General features: G+C 44.4%; 1 protein-coding gene across 1 annotated transcript; it reads right to left on the bottom strand.

The window, feature by feature from the left end:
* Positions 1-144: 144 nt before the first annotated feature.
* sort1a (sortilin 1a) lies at positions 145-19,296 on the bottom strand. Its single transcript, XM_023841127.2, has 20 exons — positions 18,862-19,296; positions 11,565-11,624; positions 9,698-9,771; positions 9,471-9,573; positions 8,897-9,061; positions 8,405-8,478; positions 7,108-7,157; positions 6,894-7,021; positions 6,659-6,803; positions 6,282-6,437; positions 6,058-6,164; positions 5,804-5,906; positions 5,447-5,618; positions 4,752-4,942; positions 4,168-4,357; positions 3,520-3,636; positions 2,177-2,285; positions 1,951-2,063; positions 1,732-1,858; positions 145-1,071 (listed from the first exon to the last, which is right to left on the bottom strand). Exons 1-20 carry the CDS (start codon positions 19,102-19,104, stop codon positions 1,057-1,059), a joined length of 2,442 nt encoding a protein of 813 aa, XP_023696895.1. The 5' UTR covers positions 19,105-19,296; the 3' UTR covers positions 145-1,056.
* Between the last annotated feature and the right edge of the window lie 2,309 nt (positions 19,297-21,605).

The raw sequence follows: 21,605 nt of genomic DNA, 5'->3' as shown, positions 1-21,605 counted from the left end.
CCTCAGCTCTTGACTTCTTCATTGTGGAAGTGAACTGGACTGCAAATGATCTCATGAGTTTATCATTGAATTGCAATGCCAGCAATTATCACACTTGTGAACTTGATCTGAGGCTGGATTAAAACAAAGCTTAAGTGAATAGGGTTTATAAAATATTGCATCTGATTTTTATTGCCCATTGATTAAGACATTCCATGCATTTGTGGACATAACAGAATTCTACAAGAATTTTTGAACACCTGTCATAGAATTAGTTACAAAGCTGTAGCAGAACGATAAAAATAAACAAATTGTTAAAGTTCCCAGAATTCTCTTTATTACATCAAAACAAATCAAAAAATGAAGATTTCTTTTTTACATAAATACACAGATCACCAATGTGAGAGAGTGGGGAAAAAAAACTAAACGGCTTTCCATATATTTTTCAAGCATGATAAAAAAATATATATACACCATTTTCTTAGATTACAGCAGATAGTATTCACCAGCCGGGAAAGCAAGTGCATCTCTGTGACTATTGGACAAACTCTGTGCCTCTCGTTTCAAGTTCCTCACAATGGGTTTCTCACCGCAAGGGTTGGTGGGCAAAGCTGTGTGGCTGAGAGGGACCAGATCCCAGCCCAGATCAACCTGGTCAGCCACCTGTCCGACAGCCATCTGGTCTAGTCCATCCCCGTACATTTGCATGAAACGTGACACCACAAAGAACCAGATTACAAGGCAGGAAAGTGTCCTGGCAAGCAATGGAGGTCTCTTGGTCTCCCTGGGGGTGGATCTCTGTCTCCCGGGGCTTCTGCACAAGCAGTGGATGCTGCATTTGAAACACGGTTTGGCTGGTGGTCATTCAGGCCGGGTTGAGAAGTGGCTGAAGGTTGTTCTGGAGAGATTTGCGTGGTGGAGTCGAGGCACTAGATACAGCAGCAACTTTAGTACTGGAGCTGGCGTGGATAGACAGAGTTGGGGGACTGGAGGAGAATGGTGCCTGGGAGTTGGGAGGGGGGGGGGGTGCGTCTACCCAGGTTTCTCCTTCCACCTGGATACAGCTTCCTTTGGGTCTCAATCCAGAAGGTCCTGCACAGCAAAGGCAAAGGCATTTCAGCACACAGCAAGTGAACAAGCCTGGCTAAGCTACAGCAGTCGGTCCTGCTACACTCAGACCCAGGTCCACTTGTGAGCACGTGTGCACGTGTGTTTATTAGCAATGTAACGGATCTGAAACCAAGACCCATAAATCAATAAGTTATTGTTCTACTTAAAGTTAGGACATGCTGTATATTTTGTAAATATTACACCTTCCAATTGTGTGTCACATGACTATTTTGGTCCAATCATGACTGAGCGATCATGCCTAGGCTAGTTTCATTAGCTCAAGATGGATAATAAGCCTTAGATTGCAGAGCCTCCTGGCACTGTCAGGTCAGCGGTGTTGGAATATTTTGGTTATCCAGGAGAATATAGTATTTCATTTTTTAATTAATTTTTTTGTTATTTAATTTTATGTGAAGTTAAGGTAATATAAGATGTTGTTTAGTTCTTCTGTTAGTTGTTGAACAATAAAATCTATATTTTTTCCCCATTTTTTTTATTAATCACCTACTGCCCTTCCGACCCAAAAAATCTAAACAAAAAAAAAAAACTAGGTAAGGACCGAACCATGACTCAAATATCAAACTCTGACCCAAACCGTGGATTTGGAGACTAGTTATGTGCCTTGTGTTTGTGTGTCAGTACCTCATCGGAATCGTCGTGGTACTGCCTCCTGTTGGAACTGACGGCACACGTGTCCAATGCATCCGCGGTCTCGATGCCGTTGGCGTCTGCGTGTTGCTGCAGCACTGAGTACCTGTGGACCAGAAATCTGCAAGAGAAACAATGAGATGTGCACTCCGGCAAAACATAAACCCACCAGCCCAGCAGAGGGCACTGTGCCAGGACCGCATGCATACCTACCTCCCTCCACATACGTATCTCTTGATGAAGAGCACCCCTGCTGCCACACTGATCAGCAGAGTGCAAATAACAACCAGTATGATGAGTGCAGTGCTGGAGGTGCTCGTGTTCGTCTAGGGGGCGGGGGTCAGACAGGCAGAGAGAGTAAGGATTTTGATTTATTACAACTAAACAATAACAATGAATGTTACATATACATGAGAAAGTGGCAGTGGAGACTCCTTACCTGCTTTTCAGTGACCAAAATGTTGCTGACACACCTGCTGCTCAGGTCAATCACTGAGCGCTCGGGTGCAGCACCCCCCTCGCATTTGTCTCCTGGTATCTTCCGGTACCTGTGGGTCACAGACAGGGCGGGAGATCAGCATTACAGGTGGAACCAACAGTTGATCCCACTCTCTTTTATCGTCAGGGTCAACCTCACAGACTTTCTTGCCTTTGTGTACGAATCATTCATTCATTTAAGAAGTGTTAGTGAGGGAAAAAACACACAATTTCCCTGAATGTGAATCCAGAGTATGGGTGTGCGATTTCGCGATATTAGTTCGTGAACAATTACAATGTCTCCACAATCTGCCTTTACGAAGAGATCATTAGTAGAGATCGTTAGTATCATGCTACAGTGTACTTTCTATCAGTTGCAGTTCTGTGGCTAAAGTCGTTTTGTCAGTCAAATCTGTTTCGACACACCAACAAACCGGCAGTAGGTAGTACCTTGGATTTCTTCCTCTCTCCCTTTCACGCCTATCCCAACATGCAATGTGCAACATGCAACACATTCCGTATTTGCCAATGTAGTGGCATGGATGGCATGAAGGAGTTGGTCCCTAGAACGTATTTGACATCGGCAATATGGAACTTGTTTGGATTTTCCAAAACTGACAGCAACAGTTATTTGCAATATTTGCAAAGATAAGGTCTGCATGTCGGAGGGCAGCACGAGGAACCTTATTAACAACCTCAAAGGAAAATCTCCAGAAGAGTGTGCTGAGAATGTTTGTCTTTTAGGTTTTATTGCCTTATAGGGCTGTATTTTTTTAAAATAAGGAAATTAGTTTGGTTTTACTTCTAGGTAACTTGCAAAAGTCTTAAAAACGAACATAAAAAAGATTCATTATATGATGTTTTTGCCGTATCGCCCACTCCTAAATCAGTGTCACATTTTCTGCGAGTACTATGACCCTGTACTGAAGAAGCAACTGGAAGATGAATGGATGGATGGATGGATGGATGAAAGGATGGATGGATGGATGATCTAACAGACTGCAGCACCAGAGGTAAACTCACTGACTATATTAACGTTCTTTGAATATGTAACAAATATTTATTAACAAATCTATTTAAAAAGATATTTTCACCATCTACTGCAGTGCATTTAATCTTGGAGGACATTAGAATCACTGAATGGGTTTGAAACTTCCAATGTACCTGCAGGTAAGATGGCTCATGGATGGAGGTGTAGCTGTATGACAAATAAACAGCGACCAAGAGAGAAAAGGAAGGATGACCGACAATATCATTACCAAGAGGGGGGTGTTCAGGTGCTAGGGCGGGCAGAATGAGCATTACCCCTTAGTCTGCAGCTGCTCCATCTTGCCCTGTAGACAGAACTCCAGCACCTTGCCCTGGAGGTCCGGCTGTTCCACACACTCTGAGCTGTTCTCTACACGGTAGTAGCCAAAGTCACTGCCGACGGAATGGACACGGTGTAAGTAGGTACAGCTTCAAAACAGCTACTCAGCTCCGTCACGGGCGCCAAGGTCATTCAGTCCATGGCGACACACCATGGTTATAAACATCTTGGACAGACTGCAGAGGCACACAACACCACAATCTGGAGCACAGAACCCCTAGTGGAATTCTGGGGCTTACGCCACATGACATGACCTGAAAACCTAGACTGATTCTGCCTCGCTTGTATGTTGTTTTGGTCAAATATGTCTGCTAAATATAATAAATGTAAATGCAAAATGCACAACCCTGTCAAGTCACCTTCCAATCAAAAAGAAACAACAGGGGTCTGTGAACAGATGTTGAAAAGAGAGAAATGGGTTTCTTCACTTCTGTGTACTAACGGTGCTCATTATGCCACAGTTTCTGCATTACACCATCTGCACAGGCTATCACGGTTAGAACTAAACCTTGGATGTGTTATGCAGAATGCAGATTACTGTTCTACTCGTTCTCTTTCATAACATAACGTGTGAAGTGCCTTACCAGAGGAAGTCATCCAGCGTACACTGGCAGGGTGACGGCTGCTTGTTGATCATGTAGTCTCGGCCGTTCAAGCACACCGAGTCTTTGCGTAGCCGTAGAAACTTCTCCTTGTATCCCAGCATGCACCCATCGTTAGGATCGCTGATGTCATCAGAGTGTGCCAACCACTCCACGTAGTCATCATCGACACCTGTGGAGATGTGCACAACATGTGTATTACACACCGCCAGCAGTGTAAGACCCTTCTGTCATTTTTTTCAAGCTTGTTTTTCCATCAATAAAAGGAGATCTGTCATTCGGCTCTAGGCCGTAAAAAAGCAGGTGGTATGAATGTCACTTTCAAGTTCACTGTAGTGGTTTCTCAGTTCTTTATTGGTGACTTGCAAGAACCCACAACTAGCCACAAGTTCTATCTCTAAAACTCGCTCCAACCTGACAAGTAGAGCCTCCCCCATCGTCAATGTAAAGTTTACCAACCTAGCTTTAATTCTCCAGCTCCATCCTCCTTTCCTCTTCTGGCTAAGATTACCTGGCACTATTCCAGATCCCAGAACCCCCAAACTCTGAACAAGACCAATACTCACAATCTCGACTGAGCAGCTCTTTAAAGTCAATTGTGATGGAGACCCAGAACTGGCTGAACAGGTTCTCGCGGTAGCCCCAGAGACTGACATTCATGGAGCGCGCCCCAGGCTCTGATGCCAGCCCGGAGAAGTAGATCGGCTCCTTGGTGAAGTTGTAGACGTGCCAGCACTGTCCCTCATCTGTGGAGAACCTGCTCAGAGAGAAAAGAGAACAGCTGAACTACAGTAGCAGGTCCTTATGGAACAGTCTGATCCCTCTGGCATCTGCGATGACCTCCATGGGCTTTGGATGGTATAAGTAGCTGCCTGAGCTTCACGTACAAGCGTAGCTTGTTTAACTGAGGGAGTCCCTCATCGGGGATCCAGCTGCTAATTAAGTGCTCGTTGATAGGTAACACCTAACCACTCTGCGGTGTTCACCACTTGCATCATCATGAACCTGCTGTCCTCCTTCACATTAACAGAGTTCGCCAGACGGCACCCACTCAGATGCCAGACTGTGTGGCCCTTTTGGCACGGAGTCACCACCCCACAGTACGAATCAACATCTCTCTCAGCGGCCAGACGACTTAACATGGCCGAGAAAAGCCCGCCATCAGGCCATCAGTGGAACAGAGTCTATCACACAGCTCACCCCATACACCCCATACACCCCACCCTGATACCACCACCCCAATCCCCCGGACCAGACTCACTTAATCTGCTGGATGGTCTGGGAGGGGGTGTGCTCCACGGCCACCAGCAACCCACCCGAATCCAGGATGGCATAGTGGTGGGGGCCCTTGAGAGCCAGCTGCCAGGAATAGCCCCCGTCATCCGATACATATACATCAGGCTCCATCACCGAGAGAGCATCACCCATGCTACCTGCAAGGAGGTCAGAGAGTTAGGGTCACTGTAGCATCGCTATAAAGCAGCTGGTTGGTTGCATTTACTTGGATAAACACACAACTGGAAATGGGGCAGGTACATTCACACTGCGATCTACTGGGAGTGATGGCAGGAATAGGACAGATTTCAGCTGCCTGAGGCCGGCTGGACTGGGAAAGTACCATGTGCTAGGATGAGTCCCACGGCGTTGGGCTCGGTCAACGGCAACATGGGAACGTTCAGCTTTGCGGAGATGCTGTAGGAGGCATGGATATGGAAGGTACACTGTAGGGGAGGAGAACCAAGGATGGCCGTCAGGGTCTGCTGAACACGCACCCAAAGAAGCACATGCAAGCACGTCAAAGTGCATGCAAACACAGTAAGGTTCTTCTGATCACACATCTTCTGCTCTTGTCTACCCATTGGGCGTCATCACCTGCTCTTGGCTCTGCAATGGGGCGTCACAGCCGCCTTCTGCTGGTTTCTGTAGGGGCCTCCACTCACCACCCTGGTCAAAGGTCACAACTGTCTGCAATGAGCCATCTGTAAATCACAGGGACCGGATGTCACATAAGGTCACTCAAACCGGCATCCAGAGGGAAATGTTTTTGTCTCTCTTGATTTAGATCTGGCCCTTAGGCTCTACCCAGACACACTCACCCTCCGCCAACACGGTGGTCATGAAGACACCGCGCAGTGATGTTATGTTGGTGAAATCAGTATCACCCCCAGTGGTGCTGTAAAGGTGCCGTTCCAGAGACGTGGAGTACACAACACCGCGATCATCGGAGACGTAGATGGTGCCAAAACCTGAATCTGGGAGCAATGACACTACAAATGACCCTATCTGGTATGGGTTACCTGCTAACAATGACTACCAAACCAACCTGGATTTTGCATGAATAACCATCCATGGAATAACAGTCCCTGTCTACTGTCTATCTGATCCCACGGGTTGAGTTTCCCCTGGCACTAAACTGAGGTCCGCTGGCACCACCCCTGCAGAGCCAGTCCAGCATGTTAGTGGGAAAACTGACCTCCCGGCTCGTCCACGTGCATGAACACCATGTCATCACTTGCAGCCAGGATGGAGTAGAACTGCTCGTGCCCCACAGCTGGAAGCTGAGCTATGTTCCACGTGTCACCCTGGTCCAGGGAGACGTGGATCACACGTAGGGTGTCCTGGGGCAGAAGCAAACGCATGTACAGAGCTGTTACACTGTCTGCATGCACACACAGACACACACACAACCACGCTGTCTGTCAACCTACCGAGTCAGCCATGACCGAGGCAAAGAGGAAGCGTCCACCCACACCAAAGGAGTAGATCTTGGTGCCAAGGGTCTTGAAAGTCTTCCCATAGTCCGTGGTGCCCCTTAGTTCCAGCATGCCCCTATCGCCTGACAGGGAAGAGGGAAGCTACACGTCTCACCACCCGCATCAAACCAGAAAGGAAAACACGACAGGGCTCAACCAAGCTACTCACTGCAGGATCTGTTAAGACTGGTGGTGAAGAAGATTGCTCCATTTCGCCCCCTAGAATGATGGACATGTGACATTAGATCCCTCCATCCTTCAGCCACATCACATACAGAAACTCTTGGGACACTTGCATAATTCTTTAAAAATGTTGCAAATTAATTGGTTTCACAACAAAAGTCCATTGACAAGTAGCGTTTAACATACCTGCACATATCTTTTGCAAAGACACTTTCTTTTTTTAGGTGTCAGAATTTTTTGACTGACTTATTCAGTTCTGTTCTTTCCGTTTTGCTATTAAGTGCAGTTGTAGTAGTCAGTGTAGGGCTTTTCCTGTCCAGAAGCTACAAATCCAGACCCAGATTTTGATTCTGCCATCCAGGTGAGCATAAAGAGTGAGAGTCACAGAGGACTCAACTGGTTGGTAGAAACCAGGGTTGGAGCCATTCCAGAATGCATTCATCAATTCCAATCCAAATCAGGAAATGGAACTGGAGCTGGGATTGGAAAACAAATTATGGGGAACAAAATTGGAATTGAATTCGAATTTCAGGGATATTTAAATTCCAGTTCCAGTTCCATTTCCTGATTTGGATTAGAATTGATGAATGCATTGATAGAAACAAAATCTTGGTCTGAATTTGTAGCTTCTGGACCTAAAATGCCCAACAATGGTAGTCATTTGCTGCCATAGGGATACTAAACACAAATGTCTGGTGTTTTATATTATTGCAAAGGTGTCGCTAATTAAAAAGCACCCAATGATGCTTGTCCATGAACTTTTTAACTCAGAACAGCTCTTTTAGAACTATAATTTGGGTTTCAGTTTATTACTACTTGAAATAAATGTTTTACGTAAAACTACAGTTTTTTTTTCTAATGTGATATACTACGTATGTTTTGTAAATGAATAAAGTAATGTTTTTTTTAATTAATTAAGCAAGTGTCCTGTGAGCACTGTAAGCCATTTCTTTAGTCTCTTTATCTTAGTTTACTGACTGTAAGCCGTTAGACTACACGTCTAAGAGAAAGTAAGCAGGAGAAAGGCAGAGTATATCAAGAAAAGTGTTCTGACAAGAATGCCGAGCTGTCAGATCCAACCAGGGCCTGGTTTGTCGTTGCTTGCTAACGCAGTCCCAGAAGACCAGTTTCTTGGATGGCTTGACCTACATGCCAGAAAGCCAGCAGACACACCCTACGCAGCCCGTCAGACCGTCCTTCTAAAGGTGGCGACTGCTACGCGGAATCGAAGGCCGAGCAGAGATCCCAGTCACTCACTGGCTCACCAGTCACCCACTCCTTACCATTTCACTAGACACACAGAGTGATGAATGTTCCTCCAGTTCTTGCCAAAATCCTCTGACAGCCAGAGGTCATGCTGAAACAAGGAAGCAAGCAGGCAAATGGGCAAATAAACCAGAAAGATTAAAGCCTCTATCACTTAAACATGCTTAAGAAACCTTTACGATAAAATATACACAAAGATGTTTGCCACTGCCATCAAAGATTAACTTCCTTAATGAGTTTGTCAGTAGTGTGTTCATTATCAACAGCATATGTAGGTACGTGGGTGTGTATCTGCTTATGTATAATTTGTCTGGGGAGGGCAGGCTGTGGTTAACTTGCCCCAGTCTTTATATGATATATAATAATAATTATATTCTCTCAGCCACAGAAAACACATTATTCCCAGGCCAACACCCAGCTGGTTCCGATCCCAGATCCCGTCTTGCAGCATGCATGTGATCGCATGGCACATATAAAAGCATCGCGGGTCTCCGGCAACGGCGACTCACAGTGGAGCTCACTGCCAGCAGGGCCTCGCTGTCGCTGGGGTTGTAGGATATTTGTGTCACCGGCTCGAAGGAGAGGTTGTTGCTCGTGAAACTATTCCCAAAGTCCCTGGAAAGAAAGATTCGCGAGATGTCCTGGCTCCCTGGTACGTCGGCTGTGAGAATCACCTGAATAGAGAGAGCATTTGCATCGGTGGCCTGCCCAAATATTGTCTATCTCATCTAGAGTTTGCAGTGTAAAAACAGGAAGAGTCTACTTTAACTCCTCATAAATGCCAACGCACTGACACGCTGAGGGGTAGACTAATAGAGTGTGACACAATCGAGTAGGGTAGGCACTTCCAGTCACTGGACTCCGTAGTTTAGCATGTTGACATTCAATCAGAAACCAATGGTGATGTAATATTCAAATAAGAACTGACATGACAGAGCGAAAGTCTGGTCAGCAAACCATCTGAGCCCTAGAACCCTAAAGGTAGATCTCCAGTTTGATCTAAGACCTCCGCACTGTGAGGAGTAGCAGACAAAATGAGGTCTGTGCCTGAAAGCATTTAAAAAGGCTCAGTCTTCCACCAACCTTCCCAGAATTCTCAGGGCCCACAGCAATGCCAAACTCGGAGCGGATGAAGGTGTTGTTAATGAGGTTTGTCACGTCGTCGAAAAACTTCCCGTAGTTTGTACTGTGGGGGAGGGAGATGCAAAGAGTTTTGCTGTACTGCCAGTACAAGTACAGATATTCGCACACAAACATAAAATTTTGTGCTGAACCCCTCTTCCATCTAGTAGGCCTGCACTGACACTTACCTTCTGTAGAGTTTTGACTGGCCAAACCGCAGCATGAAAATAGGCACCTGGTATGTTGTTAGAGCCAGAATCACCTGTGTGAAAGAACCAACGTCATTGGTGGTATCTATGGCAACTGATCACCCAATCACTGTTATGTTTTTTTTCCCCCCCATTGTTTAACTTGAAAAATAATCTTCCTTTTCTCTTTCTCTGCTGGCAAGTAAGTTTAAGGTTAGATGTGAGCAGTTACTCTACATGTTGTCACCAAAACACATCTTTATTTAAGCTGCTGAACGTCATAGTGTAAAAATAGGTCAAGATGTTGTTCCGCCATGTTGGCAAGATCGACCGCCAGGAACAGACAGTTTTGCAGGCGAGGGACAGATTGGATAAGAGCACAGTGTTCACAGCACTTTGAAAAGCTCGTGCCTAAGTTTGGCTCATAGCACACTGACAAGAGAGTGAACAAAGGTATGCAGAACTATGGTGTTTTGCTCAGTCACGGTAATGTGTCTTAATGCCTCAATGCATATTTCGCAGTCACTGAACAATAAATATACAGGAAAAAGGGGAAAGGAGGTGCTGCAAAAAGAGGATCAAGAAAACAAAGCCAGGATTATGAAAAAAATCACTCAGTTCTGTGCCTTTGCTGTATAATTAAGTGAAATATTTCCTCAAAGAAATTTTCCATGAAACATTAAAAATAAAGCATCACGTATATATTCGGCAGAACTTGGTCAAGTTTGCCAGTCAACACAACCACTGCAACTGTTTTGACATTGTGGGAATTCCCCCCAACTGAAAGAGAAGCATTCCAAATTTTACAGTTCTTCTCATTATGTTGTTGTCTTTGCCCGTGAACAAACGTTTGGGAACGACGAGGCGGAATATGATTGGTCCCCTCACAACGCAACGCTTGCCAAATGAAGGTTCCTGATGCCTTATTTTTGATTGTTGTGTCAGAGACCCTTTGTACTGATGACATTGTGTCATGCTACCTGTAGACGCTAACTAGTGATAATCTGGGTCCAGTGGGGTCCAGAATAACTGCACAACTGTGTGGTAACTTTCAGGAACCAGACAGGCAGTCTGACAGGAACGCGAAAGCCGTGGGAATCTCCCGAACGCGGCTCCACACTTCCTGCTGACCAGCAAATTTAACTGTGCTGAAACCTGGCTGGCGGGAGTGGGGGGGGGGGGGGGGGGTATCATTTGCTATGATGCCCATAAAAAGAAAATCTTGATTGTAAAAAAAAAATCATAAATGCACATTTGTAAGAATCAAACTGTAAGCTGGAACTGAAGTATGTTTTTAAAATCACAAAAGTGGTTCATTTAACTGCTCCACAGCTGACAGAGTGAACGAACCTGTTGTTTAGATTAGATTAGATTAGATTAGATTAGACTTTATTAATCCCACAATGGGGAAATTCTTTGAGAAACAGCAGCAATAATGAAAAAAGACAGTACAAAAAAGGACAGGATCCATAGGATCAGCAAATAAATAACAATACAGATAATAAAAACAATAGAAAACAATTTCTAAAACTATAAATATATAAGTAAAAATGTAAGAAGAAAAAAGAAACATATACACAATGCTAGTTATATGTGTGAACAGGTGCTGAAATATACATACATACATACATACATACATACACACACATATATACATATATATATTCACACAGAACTTGGTTCTGTCTTGGATTAGTGCCCGGATATCTACAGGAGATGGACCAAGACTGGTTTTCCCTTGCATATGGCATCTGGACCACCCATGAGCCTAGAAACGTGCTATTTGCATGCTTTCTCAGGTGGCTGTGCTTCCTCGAACGTTAGGACTGCCTCGTGGGTGCGGCTAAGCCAGCGCCTGGATACTCACCCCGGTGCCGTCTCCCACCCAGGCCAATGACACGGAGCCACTCAGGTCTCTGAAGACATACTGCAGAGAGAGAACAGAAGGAGGGCATTACACACACAAGGCAATCTCATCCATGGCCTAGAGATCCTGCAGGAGGGGGTGGTCAATCTTATCTTAAAGGGCCGGTGTGCATGCCTGTAGGTCAGCTGTTCAAACCTAGATGTGAGGACTCTTCAGCCAATCAGTTCTCTAATTAGTAATCTAATTAGGAAGTTACAGTAAAAACCCGCATACACTACGGCCCTTTTTGGATAAGACTGATCACCCCTGTCCTAGGGTGACCTAAAGTGACCTAAAATGATTGACGTAGCTGATTGTTTGACACATTTATCCATCCGCTGATCTTCCATAAGTGCTTATTCCGCAAAGACCCAGGAACTAATGCCAGGAAGCACATGGCACGAGGCAGGGAACACCCTGGGCAGGATGCCAGCCCATCACAGGGCACGCAATCACACACAAAGAGCAATTTATAGACAGCAATTCACCCTACCGTTCACATAACCATTCGTTTTTGGACTATGCGAGGAAAACAGAGATCTCAAGGGATATTCAATTCACACAAACACAGGGAGAATATGCAACCAGAGCCACAACCCGGAAATGCAAGGTCACACTGCTAACCAGGACGTTTCCCTGCTAGTCTTTGACACTTTTACAGTTTTACAGATTAATAATTATACCTACAGCTGGAGATAAATTCAATCATTTACCTCAAGGGAACCACGGGGACCACAAATTATACCCCTAAGCCCAAGATTCCATTACACCACCAGCTCCTATCCAATAGTCTTCGGTGCATCACCAATTGAAACATAAACCAACCCTTTTTGCAAGGGGAGCACCACTAAAGATGTGTTTCCTGTATAACAGGATGTTCACAGTATCCCACTCTGCTCCTCCTTGACATTCGTGTCTTCATAAAAAATGGATAGGTATAATCCCTCCCTCCTTTTGACACCAGGACACAAGTAAATTCACATGCAAAAATAAAGTTCAAATAAAACCTCAAAAAAAAGGACACAGCAGAAGCATCAAGGTGCTTAGGGCAGTGTTCCCCCGCTTCCCCCGCATATTTGCCCTAGGTGGAGTCAGATTGAGGAACCACAGCCCAGCAATTAAACTGGACTCAGCAGCATTCCCCTAGGGCCTGCCCCGAGGACGTCCAAAAGCGGCACGCTGTCCGAGTTGCCTGCAGTTTGTATAGGGGAACGGCAAGCGTGTCGTGTTACCCCTCGCCTCTCACCCCTGCACGGATCAGCAAATCAGCATTACGCAAACATCAGGACCTTCGTGCACTACGGGGCACACTCATGCATTGTGCATGATCATTAACTCCCAACCCAGTAACCGATACCTGTAGCCTGGTCTACCAGGTTTCCGTGAAAGCCTTATCAACAATGCAAGGTGTTGAGGAGCTGAGGAAGAGGATCGCCCACAAACGCCAGTCTCAAATGCCAACAGGATGTTAACCAGGAACTTTCCTGCCTGATTGCCTGTTCAAACCAACACGGAAAAACACCTATTTACTCAACCCGACTCGTCGTGGGAACCTTGGTCCACAGTGGCTCAGAGAACCAGCAATGTAATGCAAGGCAAACCAAGTAAACATAGAGAACCACTCCTCCAGACAGATAGGAAGATAAGGTCCACAAGTATCGCATAATGCCTCAGACAAGAGGAGGGCCTTTGAAATTGCCATCTCTCATAAAAAAATAAACAAGGATGTCAAGGCCTGCCACCACCCTGCAGGAAGAAACAGGAACCATAAGCATAAGCCAACTGTTACTGCAGCAAGAGTTGACACAACCTCCTTTGTGGGCATCAGTGCAAAACATGACCTGCGGTTTTCCCTTGGGCTCCATGTGCAGAGAGGATGGGGGGGGGAGCAGAGTGTAGAATATTGAATCTACTCTCACTGCTGTTGCCGTTTCCACATTCAAATCCACACTCCTTCTCACGAGCTTAACTCCTCCTCTCCTTTTCGAACCCACAGGAAAATGCAACACAACTGGTTTGGCATGACATTAGTACTCATTTATTTATCATAAGTCTATTTTTGGATAAAGCTGCGTTCCGGTGCCAGTGTTTGAAACGCTTGAAAGCGTTCTTGCTGTGTTGCTCCCTTTAACCTTTTATAGGTTAGACCGGGGCCCCCACTTGCAGAAACCAGTTGCTTCAGCTAGTACATAACAGACACCACCTGATCACAATGACACCATGACAACCTGCACTTACTTCTCGACAAAAAAACAAAGAGAGAGAGAGGGACACACACACATTTCTCAAAGCTAAAAAAATCAGGAAATAAATTCTTATCTGATTAGTTTGGTTCAGAAATTCTCAAAAAAGGTACTTGGTTAAAAAGCAAAATATATGTAAAAAATGCTAAAGAACAAAACAGAACTTAATAGCTCTTCAGCACTAAAAGATCACACCACTGCAGAATATCACTTATCTTTGTCAAAAATGCAAAAAATGAAGGCCTTTCAATAATCAAATGACTGAATGAATCGCAACTAAACAGAAAAAAATGTAAAACATGCAGCTAAATGAGAGCTTTATAATCAGCTTGAGGGATACTAGCTGGGGTGTCCTGTAGACGATCTGGGGAAATTCAAGTGACGTTCAAATGTGTAATATCAACATCAATTTATAAATAACCCCGTCCCACGCATCCACACAGCGTACACCATCTGAAAGAAAGTGCAATTGAGCAGTGAAGTATTTCTGGCCGCCTATGTCTGCGATGATTGTAGTCCAGGATCATACAACAGAGCCCAGTATGCATCTAACATTTCATATTTCCTGTGTTGTTGTTTTTCAGTCTACTGGAATCATTGCCACGACAACAAGCGCTTTTAGTTCCTGATGTTCCTCACCTCTGAACGCCACCTGTGTCAACAAGAGAAGTTCTGGAGATTCTGACCCTTTTTTCCACCACACAGCTTTCCCGTGGTTCTTTGGCGTTCATTGCTTTGGCAACAACAGCCCGGGCCGAGCGTGAGACAGAAGGAGAGAGGCCCCGGGCCCAACTCTACAAGCTACTCGGAATAATGTCAAGTGTGCAAGAGAAGAGCGGTCATCATCGACTGAACTGTGATCACCTGAACCAGAAGGCACTTCCCAGGGCTCCATGGGAAAGATAATCTCTCTAGGCTGCAGGGGGACCAGGGACGACATTCCAGCGCAGTTACAGCAAGGCTGGAACTGACATAACCACAGAGGAGCCAGACAGCCCCATGGCAAGAAAACCAAACACTGATACTTATCGCCCCGTACCTCACATTCGAAACACAATAAACGGCAACACGATCATTCGTCCCAGGCATTCGAAGGCCAGTGTTACGCTTTACTCCAAAACCCTCGTCTATTCTCCCTGACCAGGTTCCAAAAAATGCACCACAGCAGAACAGAATGTTTTCACACAAAACGTTGCTGGTCCATGAGAGAAATTTCTCCAAAGCAGCCAGGGAACACCGTCGAATGTCAGTTGTGTGACGCTACTGGGGGGGAAAGAATAACTGGTAAACACTCAGTTTCCATGGTGATACAGGCAGTCCCCAGGTTAGTACCATCTGACTTATAGACAACTTGTTCTTACGGACAAACTGCCATGAAGTCTATTATTTAAAAAATTCAAGTTAAATACAATGGTTGTTAATAATGAATGCATGTGCTACTTTGTGTTGCTCATGAAAACAGTGTGCAGCATCAAATGTTCATCGGTTTGAGGTACAGTAGAGTACCATATGTAGCTACTTTTGTTAATACCATACAATAATTATTATTATTATGTACTGCATTATTATTTTTCCGACTAACTACAAATTCAACTTAAAGACAAACAGCGAACGGATCTTGTTTGCATCCTGGGCACTGCCTGTCGTCTAAACATACACAGGTTATAGACCTAATCCTCATCTTTAGTACGACATGAGCAGAGAACTGACAGGTGAAATTGAAGTCCCTCTTCCTTGATCAAAACCAGCCACACACAGTTCAGTGGTCAGGGAGACACTGTTATTGTCGAGGTCTAGAACAGCACTCTTGGCTGGTCCTGTTCACGCTGCTTGAACAGGCTAGAGCAGAAAACATCCATGTTGGAAAGAGATCACTCTGTCTTGCATATATCAGTCATCTGTCAGAATATAAAACAAACTTTTTCCAGAAATTTCACAGAACTTTAAAATTGCTGCCAGCAGCGTGTCTGGTTTTACGTGTCAAACGTGCTAAATGTGGAAGCACAGATTGTGTGGTTTTCCTAGGCAAAGAGACAGGTTTGTTTAATGTACAGAGGTCACGTGAGCATCACCTGATCACTGTAATCAGATTTCAAACCCCACAACAAGCATACCAGGAAAAACATAACTGGTTTCAGCATTAGCTTTTCCTCAAACAAGCTTACAAAAACAAAGCCTCAGTGAACAAACCACACTGCAAGAAAGAAATATGCGAACGGAGGGTAAGGCCATCTGGAGAGAAAATTCTCACAGTCAACAAGAAGAACGCCAACAACAGACCGAGAACAGGGAGGAACGAGAACTTTCGAGTGGCCAGTTTGGGAATTACTTGAATCCGGGTATCCAGACAGGCTAACCAAGGGCTAATCCCAGATCACTCACACCCATGGTGCTCCAGCGAGCCTCAGTGTGTGCGGTAATACCTCCACCTACTACATCGGGGTAACACTACCACTGAATTCCAGGAGTTAAACAGGATGAGTGATTTGGAAGGAGAAAAAAAAATCACAACACATAAATTCACTGCTTCAAGACATCCTATGATGCCGTGCCAGAATACCAAGATTCTAGCAATTCTAATTTTACAATACTGCAGCGATCGCATCCACAGGAGGGACTAGCAAAAGAATCGAATGAGCTTTCAGAGGTTTATTCACCTACAGAAACATGACGGAAAGGAGAAGAATTTAGGTCATAACTTAAGAATGACGTGACCTCATGCCTGCAATGCGGCCAGGGCTGGACTGGTCACTGGGATCCGGGCATTTCCCAGTGGGCCGATAGGTATGCGGGCAGGCAAAATCTGTCATGGAGATCCGCCCCAGCAAAATTTACCATAGAGGACCCTAAGGTCCAGGGCCAATTTTCAATCCCAGTCCAGCCCTAAATGTAGTCATGTAGTTTAAGCCCTGTTCACAGGATCATAATTTGATTGCAAACAGGCAACCTCGTCCTCGTTTACAGGGCTAAAAAGATGCAAAGTTTCATTATGGAACAAACAAAAAAAAATTCGAGAACAAAAATATAACCTCATATTTACTTCACAAAAGCAGCTGGGCTATGCTAATATTTTCATTTGAAAGTGATAGCCAGACTCGCAGAGATTCAAATTAAGCTGAAGGGGAGTTAACACGACATCGTCCTCAGGGGGCGTCTCCCCAGGACTAAGCCTGAAGGCTTTTTATTTACATCTGACCTAAGAGACACAGGTTTCCTCTTTGGATCCTCTGTACGTCTCAGGTGAAGCACATCATCCTGCTTAAGTAGACAGGATCTCCGCCAAGGGGCCTGGAATTCCAGTATATCCGGATCTTGGCCAGGCAATACCTAAGTCAGGCAAATGGCTGATATACCCTGGGGGGAGGGAGGGCCTGACTCTCCCCAATGATGTTTACGGAAGACACAGCCCACACCCTTTGCACCTCATTCAATTCCTCATTCATTGTCCAATCAACATGCATGCACACATACACAGAGACTTTAGGTCAACCTGCACCTCAGTGGGAACCAACACCACCATGATTAATCACCTCAGAGGTAATAGGAGAACCACTCAGAAGGGATTTCAGAAGCCTTCCCAGAGGCACAAGGAACCCGTTGTGTAGAACCATAGAATCAAGGGAACAATTCTGGAAGCGCTCGGCACACTCAAGTCAATAGACCAGAGTTTGATTGTTTCACATTTATCCTCCAGCTTCTGTGAGAGACTGATTGTCATAGAAAGTAGAGGAACAACTACGCACTCTTGCCTGAGAGTATTCACAAGCTCCAACCTCACCCAGTAATTGTCCCTCTGCTCCAGATCCTAAATATCTGCTGCCTTTGGTGAAATAAGTCACAACAGTAGTTGACTAGATCATTCCCTTGAAGGGAAACAACCAAAACTGATGAAGACATGGCCTCAAAACATGGGGAACAATCCACAAATCCATGGAGAAAAAGTTCTCACAGCCAACAGAACAGGGAGGAACGAGAACTTCCGAGTGGTCAGTTTGGGAATTACCTGTTTCCGGGTATCCTGGCAGGGTAACCAAGGGCTAATCCCAGCTCACTTCTGCCCATAGTGCTCCTGCTAGCCTCAGTATTACCAGTAAGACCTGGCTAACAGGGCCGACCTCCACCCTCATCATAAAATGCAAATGACTCTAAACATGTAACACGATCCACAAATCCGTCCAGGTTATGACTAGAGGATCTGGGAAACATACATATGATCGTCAGTTTTACAATATGTTCTCTTTTCTATTCCAGAATGTGCTCTTTTTTCTTGTTCCAGAATCGCACGGGTTAGGATTAATGTTAATAAATCAGAAGAAAACTATCGAGTTACCCTACGTCAGTGTTGTTGCCATTGGCTAAACTTCGGGTTGCTATTACACTTTTTAAAAGATTTAAACAGGAGCGTCATTCCCTACCTAATAATTAAAAAATTGGACAAATATTCGCACATCAGAGATCAAATAACACCTCTGTGTCTCTGACAGTAAGCGAGGGAATATGGTGTCAGGGAGAAACATAAAAATGATTTATTAATAAGGCTTGTTATAATTATACATACTGCTTATGAGAATATGTGGCTTTCGTCGCGAAAATGCGACGCCAGTTAAGGAAATACAAAGTAATCACAAAGTTTTAAAACACGGCCAAGTATGATAAGAATGTATCATAACACCCAGTTTTACTTTCCTCCTGACATCGATGACTTCTATGGAATTTTTAGTACATCGGATGAAAAAAAAATGCTTCATGTCAGTAGCTTCTTGCATGATCAAAATAAAAACAGAATGCGATTCCCTTTACCTAGTCCTGTTAATCAAGCCTTCAAACTCAGAATACTATAATTTAACTCCCAAGGGGGAAGTAAATGTCTATAGGTCAAACCCAAATTCCCAGTGCCCTAGATTGCTAGTTTTGAATAACTGGAAATATGGCTATGGTAAGAGTCTGTGAGTCTGGAAAGGGAGGAAAAAAGTATCCAGACAGCTAAGCGGAGCTCCCAGGATGAAGATACTCACGGGGTGAGTGCTGCTGTTCAACGTCGCATCATATTCCCGAAGAGCCCCGCAAGAGTCTCCCCCAGGATCTGCCGTTCCCACGCTAAATTCTGGGGAGGTGGGCATGGATCTCTTCCTACGAGCATCCCGTAATTTCAGGTCCTTCGCCAGCGACAAATGAGCGACGCTGGACCTCTCTGAGAAATCTGACCCGCTCACTAAATTGAGTAGTGCAACTACAGCGCAGCAGCGCAGTGCCTTCATGTTTTCCGTGCGCCTCGGGTCCGTACAGATTGCAACTCTTTCTATATGTCCATAAATGAAATCCCTTTTGTCTGCCTCGGCGACTCGTCCCCCAGCAGCATAAGCAGAAAGGACAGGCTGCTGGCGCGCAGAACCGCAATCGCCACCGAGCAGGATCCGAGGGCAAAGCCGTTTAGAGGTGGTGTGTCTCTTTGAACCGCCCACTATCCCACCGCAGAAGAGATGATTGGCTGAACTCCCCTTGCCTTCGTTTCCATTTGCTTTAAGGCGTTTCTATCAAATGCAAATGTATCTTAAATATCAAATAAATGCCCGTGTTTTATTGAGACCCGGTATTTAATTTCTGGGATTACGCATATTCTTATTACAATAACCACGCCTTTTGGGGAACAATTAGGCACCGTTCTTTCTAAATTAGCGTCAGCAAGTCTCAACATATATATCCGTTGGGTTGTACTCAGTTTGCAGGCTACAATTTATTAATTGATGTAATAATCTGGGCAAAAAAATGCCGTAAAATTATGTATCGGGAAAGTAGGTAAGCATTTTTCCACCGACATCAACCCAATTTTTAAGAAAAATAATTAACTCTTACTCAGTGTTCAAGGGCTTTTGGGGTGTCAAATGTACCATGTTTATTTGCCTTTCGTGCTTAAAGTAAACTCTACAAGTTACACTATTAGTCGAGTTAATGTAAAACATTGAATAGCTTGGGGTTGATTATTATTTCGTAAAACACTGAGTGAAATTTATTCGCTACTGTTACGCAGTTTAACACACATTGTTACTAATTTAACTTGTTTGTGCAATAATACATTATACATACAAACGCTGTTCCTAGTGTTAATAATAATAAAAATAATCTTTTTAAAATGCACAATAAGTAGCCCTATATGTAATACTCTCAGGGGCCACTTTATTAGGTACACATAGGCGGTACTTTCTTTTCATACTGAGTCACTTCTAGGGTGGAGAACTTGCTCCTTTAGAGAAGACTTTGCATACCACTGCTGCACTGGTATTATTATGTTTGTGCTCGTGGCCTTCCTTGTTAGCGGTGATGAGTCTCACCACTCTTCTCTTACTTAATTATTATCTTAATTGCTGCCAATCTCGATCTCACCTACATATGCGTCTGTGTGTGTCCTGGAGAGCAAGATGGGGTAGGTGAAAAGAGGATCAACAGATGTGTCATTATTTTTATTATCATCGTTATTATTATTAACAGGGAGTTTGTAACCACAGAAATGGCGTTGAGTGGGTGTTTTCGCTCACTTCGCCATTCCCTGCAAACTCCAGACACTGTAGTGTGTGGAACAGAAAGGTGTCTTTTCTGAGATACTGGAACCAACGCGCCTGGCACCAGCAGTGATTGGATTTAATACAGCCTGCGAGCCGTTTATATTCAGTTGCAGCCACATGATTCCATGTTTTTAGGAACTGGCAGTTTGCAATAATAAGTTGCAGCCTGTAAACTGGTCGCTCAATGTAATGTTAAAAACCAGAAAGGCAGGTCTTGCAGGATCGCACATTGGTTACAGGAAAAGCTGAGATTTAAATCCTCCAGTTTTGTGGTGTGACTGTTTTCTCAGCCACTGTTGGAGGTGGATGTAAGCAGTCAGTTAACAGATAAAAGGCAACTTCCTCCATCAGCCTTACTGATCTCTAACAACTAGCTAAGTCACTATCTACAGTCCATGGACTGAAGGACGGGCTGTCTGCTCCGTTTGAGTCCCCATACTAGTTGGTGACAAGTTGGTGTTTTGTGAGAAACAGATCATGGCTTTGCCTCTGGTCTTTAGTGAACTTCATCCCATTTATTTTGGGGGGATTCATTTTATTATAAGGTTAAATAAGAACTCCTGGTACAGACTATGTTCGATGTTATATCGGGAACCAAATCTAAGAATTTTCAGTGTTAATGACTGGCAATTGTGACTTTAATAATTAAAATCCAGCACTGTGGTGATCCTACACAAATCAATGACATTACTCTCATACTTCTTTTAAAATTAAAACATAATTTTCACATTCACAGCCCAGACAAAAACATCTAAGTTGACATATATATACACACAAGACATTTTGGTTCCTTCCCATGCAGATGGCCAATCAAGTGGTTCCGCTTGCATCCATGTATGCATGGACAAGGGAAAGCACAAACGTCTACTTCACAGAGCTGTTGTCCTAATAGGTTTCCAAGCAACAGTTTAAAAAAAATGCAAAATAATGCCTAACAGCTCAGGAAAAGGGAGAGCATATTTTCAAGCCCTTGCAAATTAAACCAATGCATGCCGAAAGCAGCGCTCATTTCAATGTCACATGAAGAATGTACAGGCAAGTTGATTTATTTTTAATGTCATAATGGCCCTAGATATAACCTCAATAGGCTAATGCATTCATTTGCTCAAACCTCGACTGCGACGTCCATAAACATTCACAGAAACGCACACATAGCTCTCAATGTTCCGGGTGTAACGCTTTTATTGTCAAGCCGAGAC

This window comes from Paramormyrops kingsleyae, chromosome 8, assembly GCF_048594095.1.
Source record: "Paramormyrops kingsleyae isolate MSU_618 chromosome 8, PKINGS_0.4, whole genome shotgun sequence".
Classification (NCBI taxonomy): domain Eukaryota; kingdom Metazoa; phylum Chordata; class Actinopteri; order Osteoglossiformes; family Mormyridae; genus Paramormyrops; species Paramormyrops kingsleyae.
Note: the sequence above shows the minus strand (reverse complement) of the source record. Positions and strands in the feature narration are given on the sequence as shown.

Coding starts and splice junctions, on each gene's coding strand:
- sort1a (XM_023841127.2), bottom strand. CDS start 19,104: ATGAAGGCACTGCGCTGCTGCGCTGTAGTTGCACTACTCAATTTAGTG. Junction 7,022..7,107: donor CAGTCTTAACAGATCCTGCA/GTGAGTAGCTTG, acceptor CTTCCCTGTCAG/GCGATAGGGGCATGCTGGAA. Junction 2,064..2,176: donor TTTTGGTCACTGAAAAGCAG/GTAAGGAGTCTC, acceptor CCCGCCCCCTAG/ACGAACACGAGCACCTCCAG.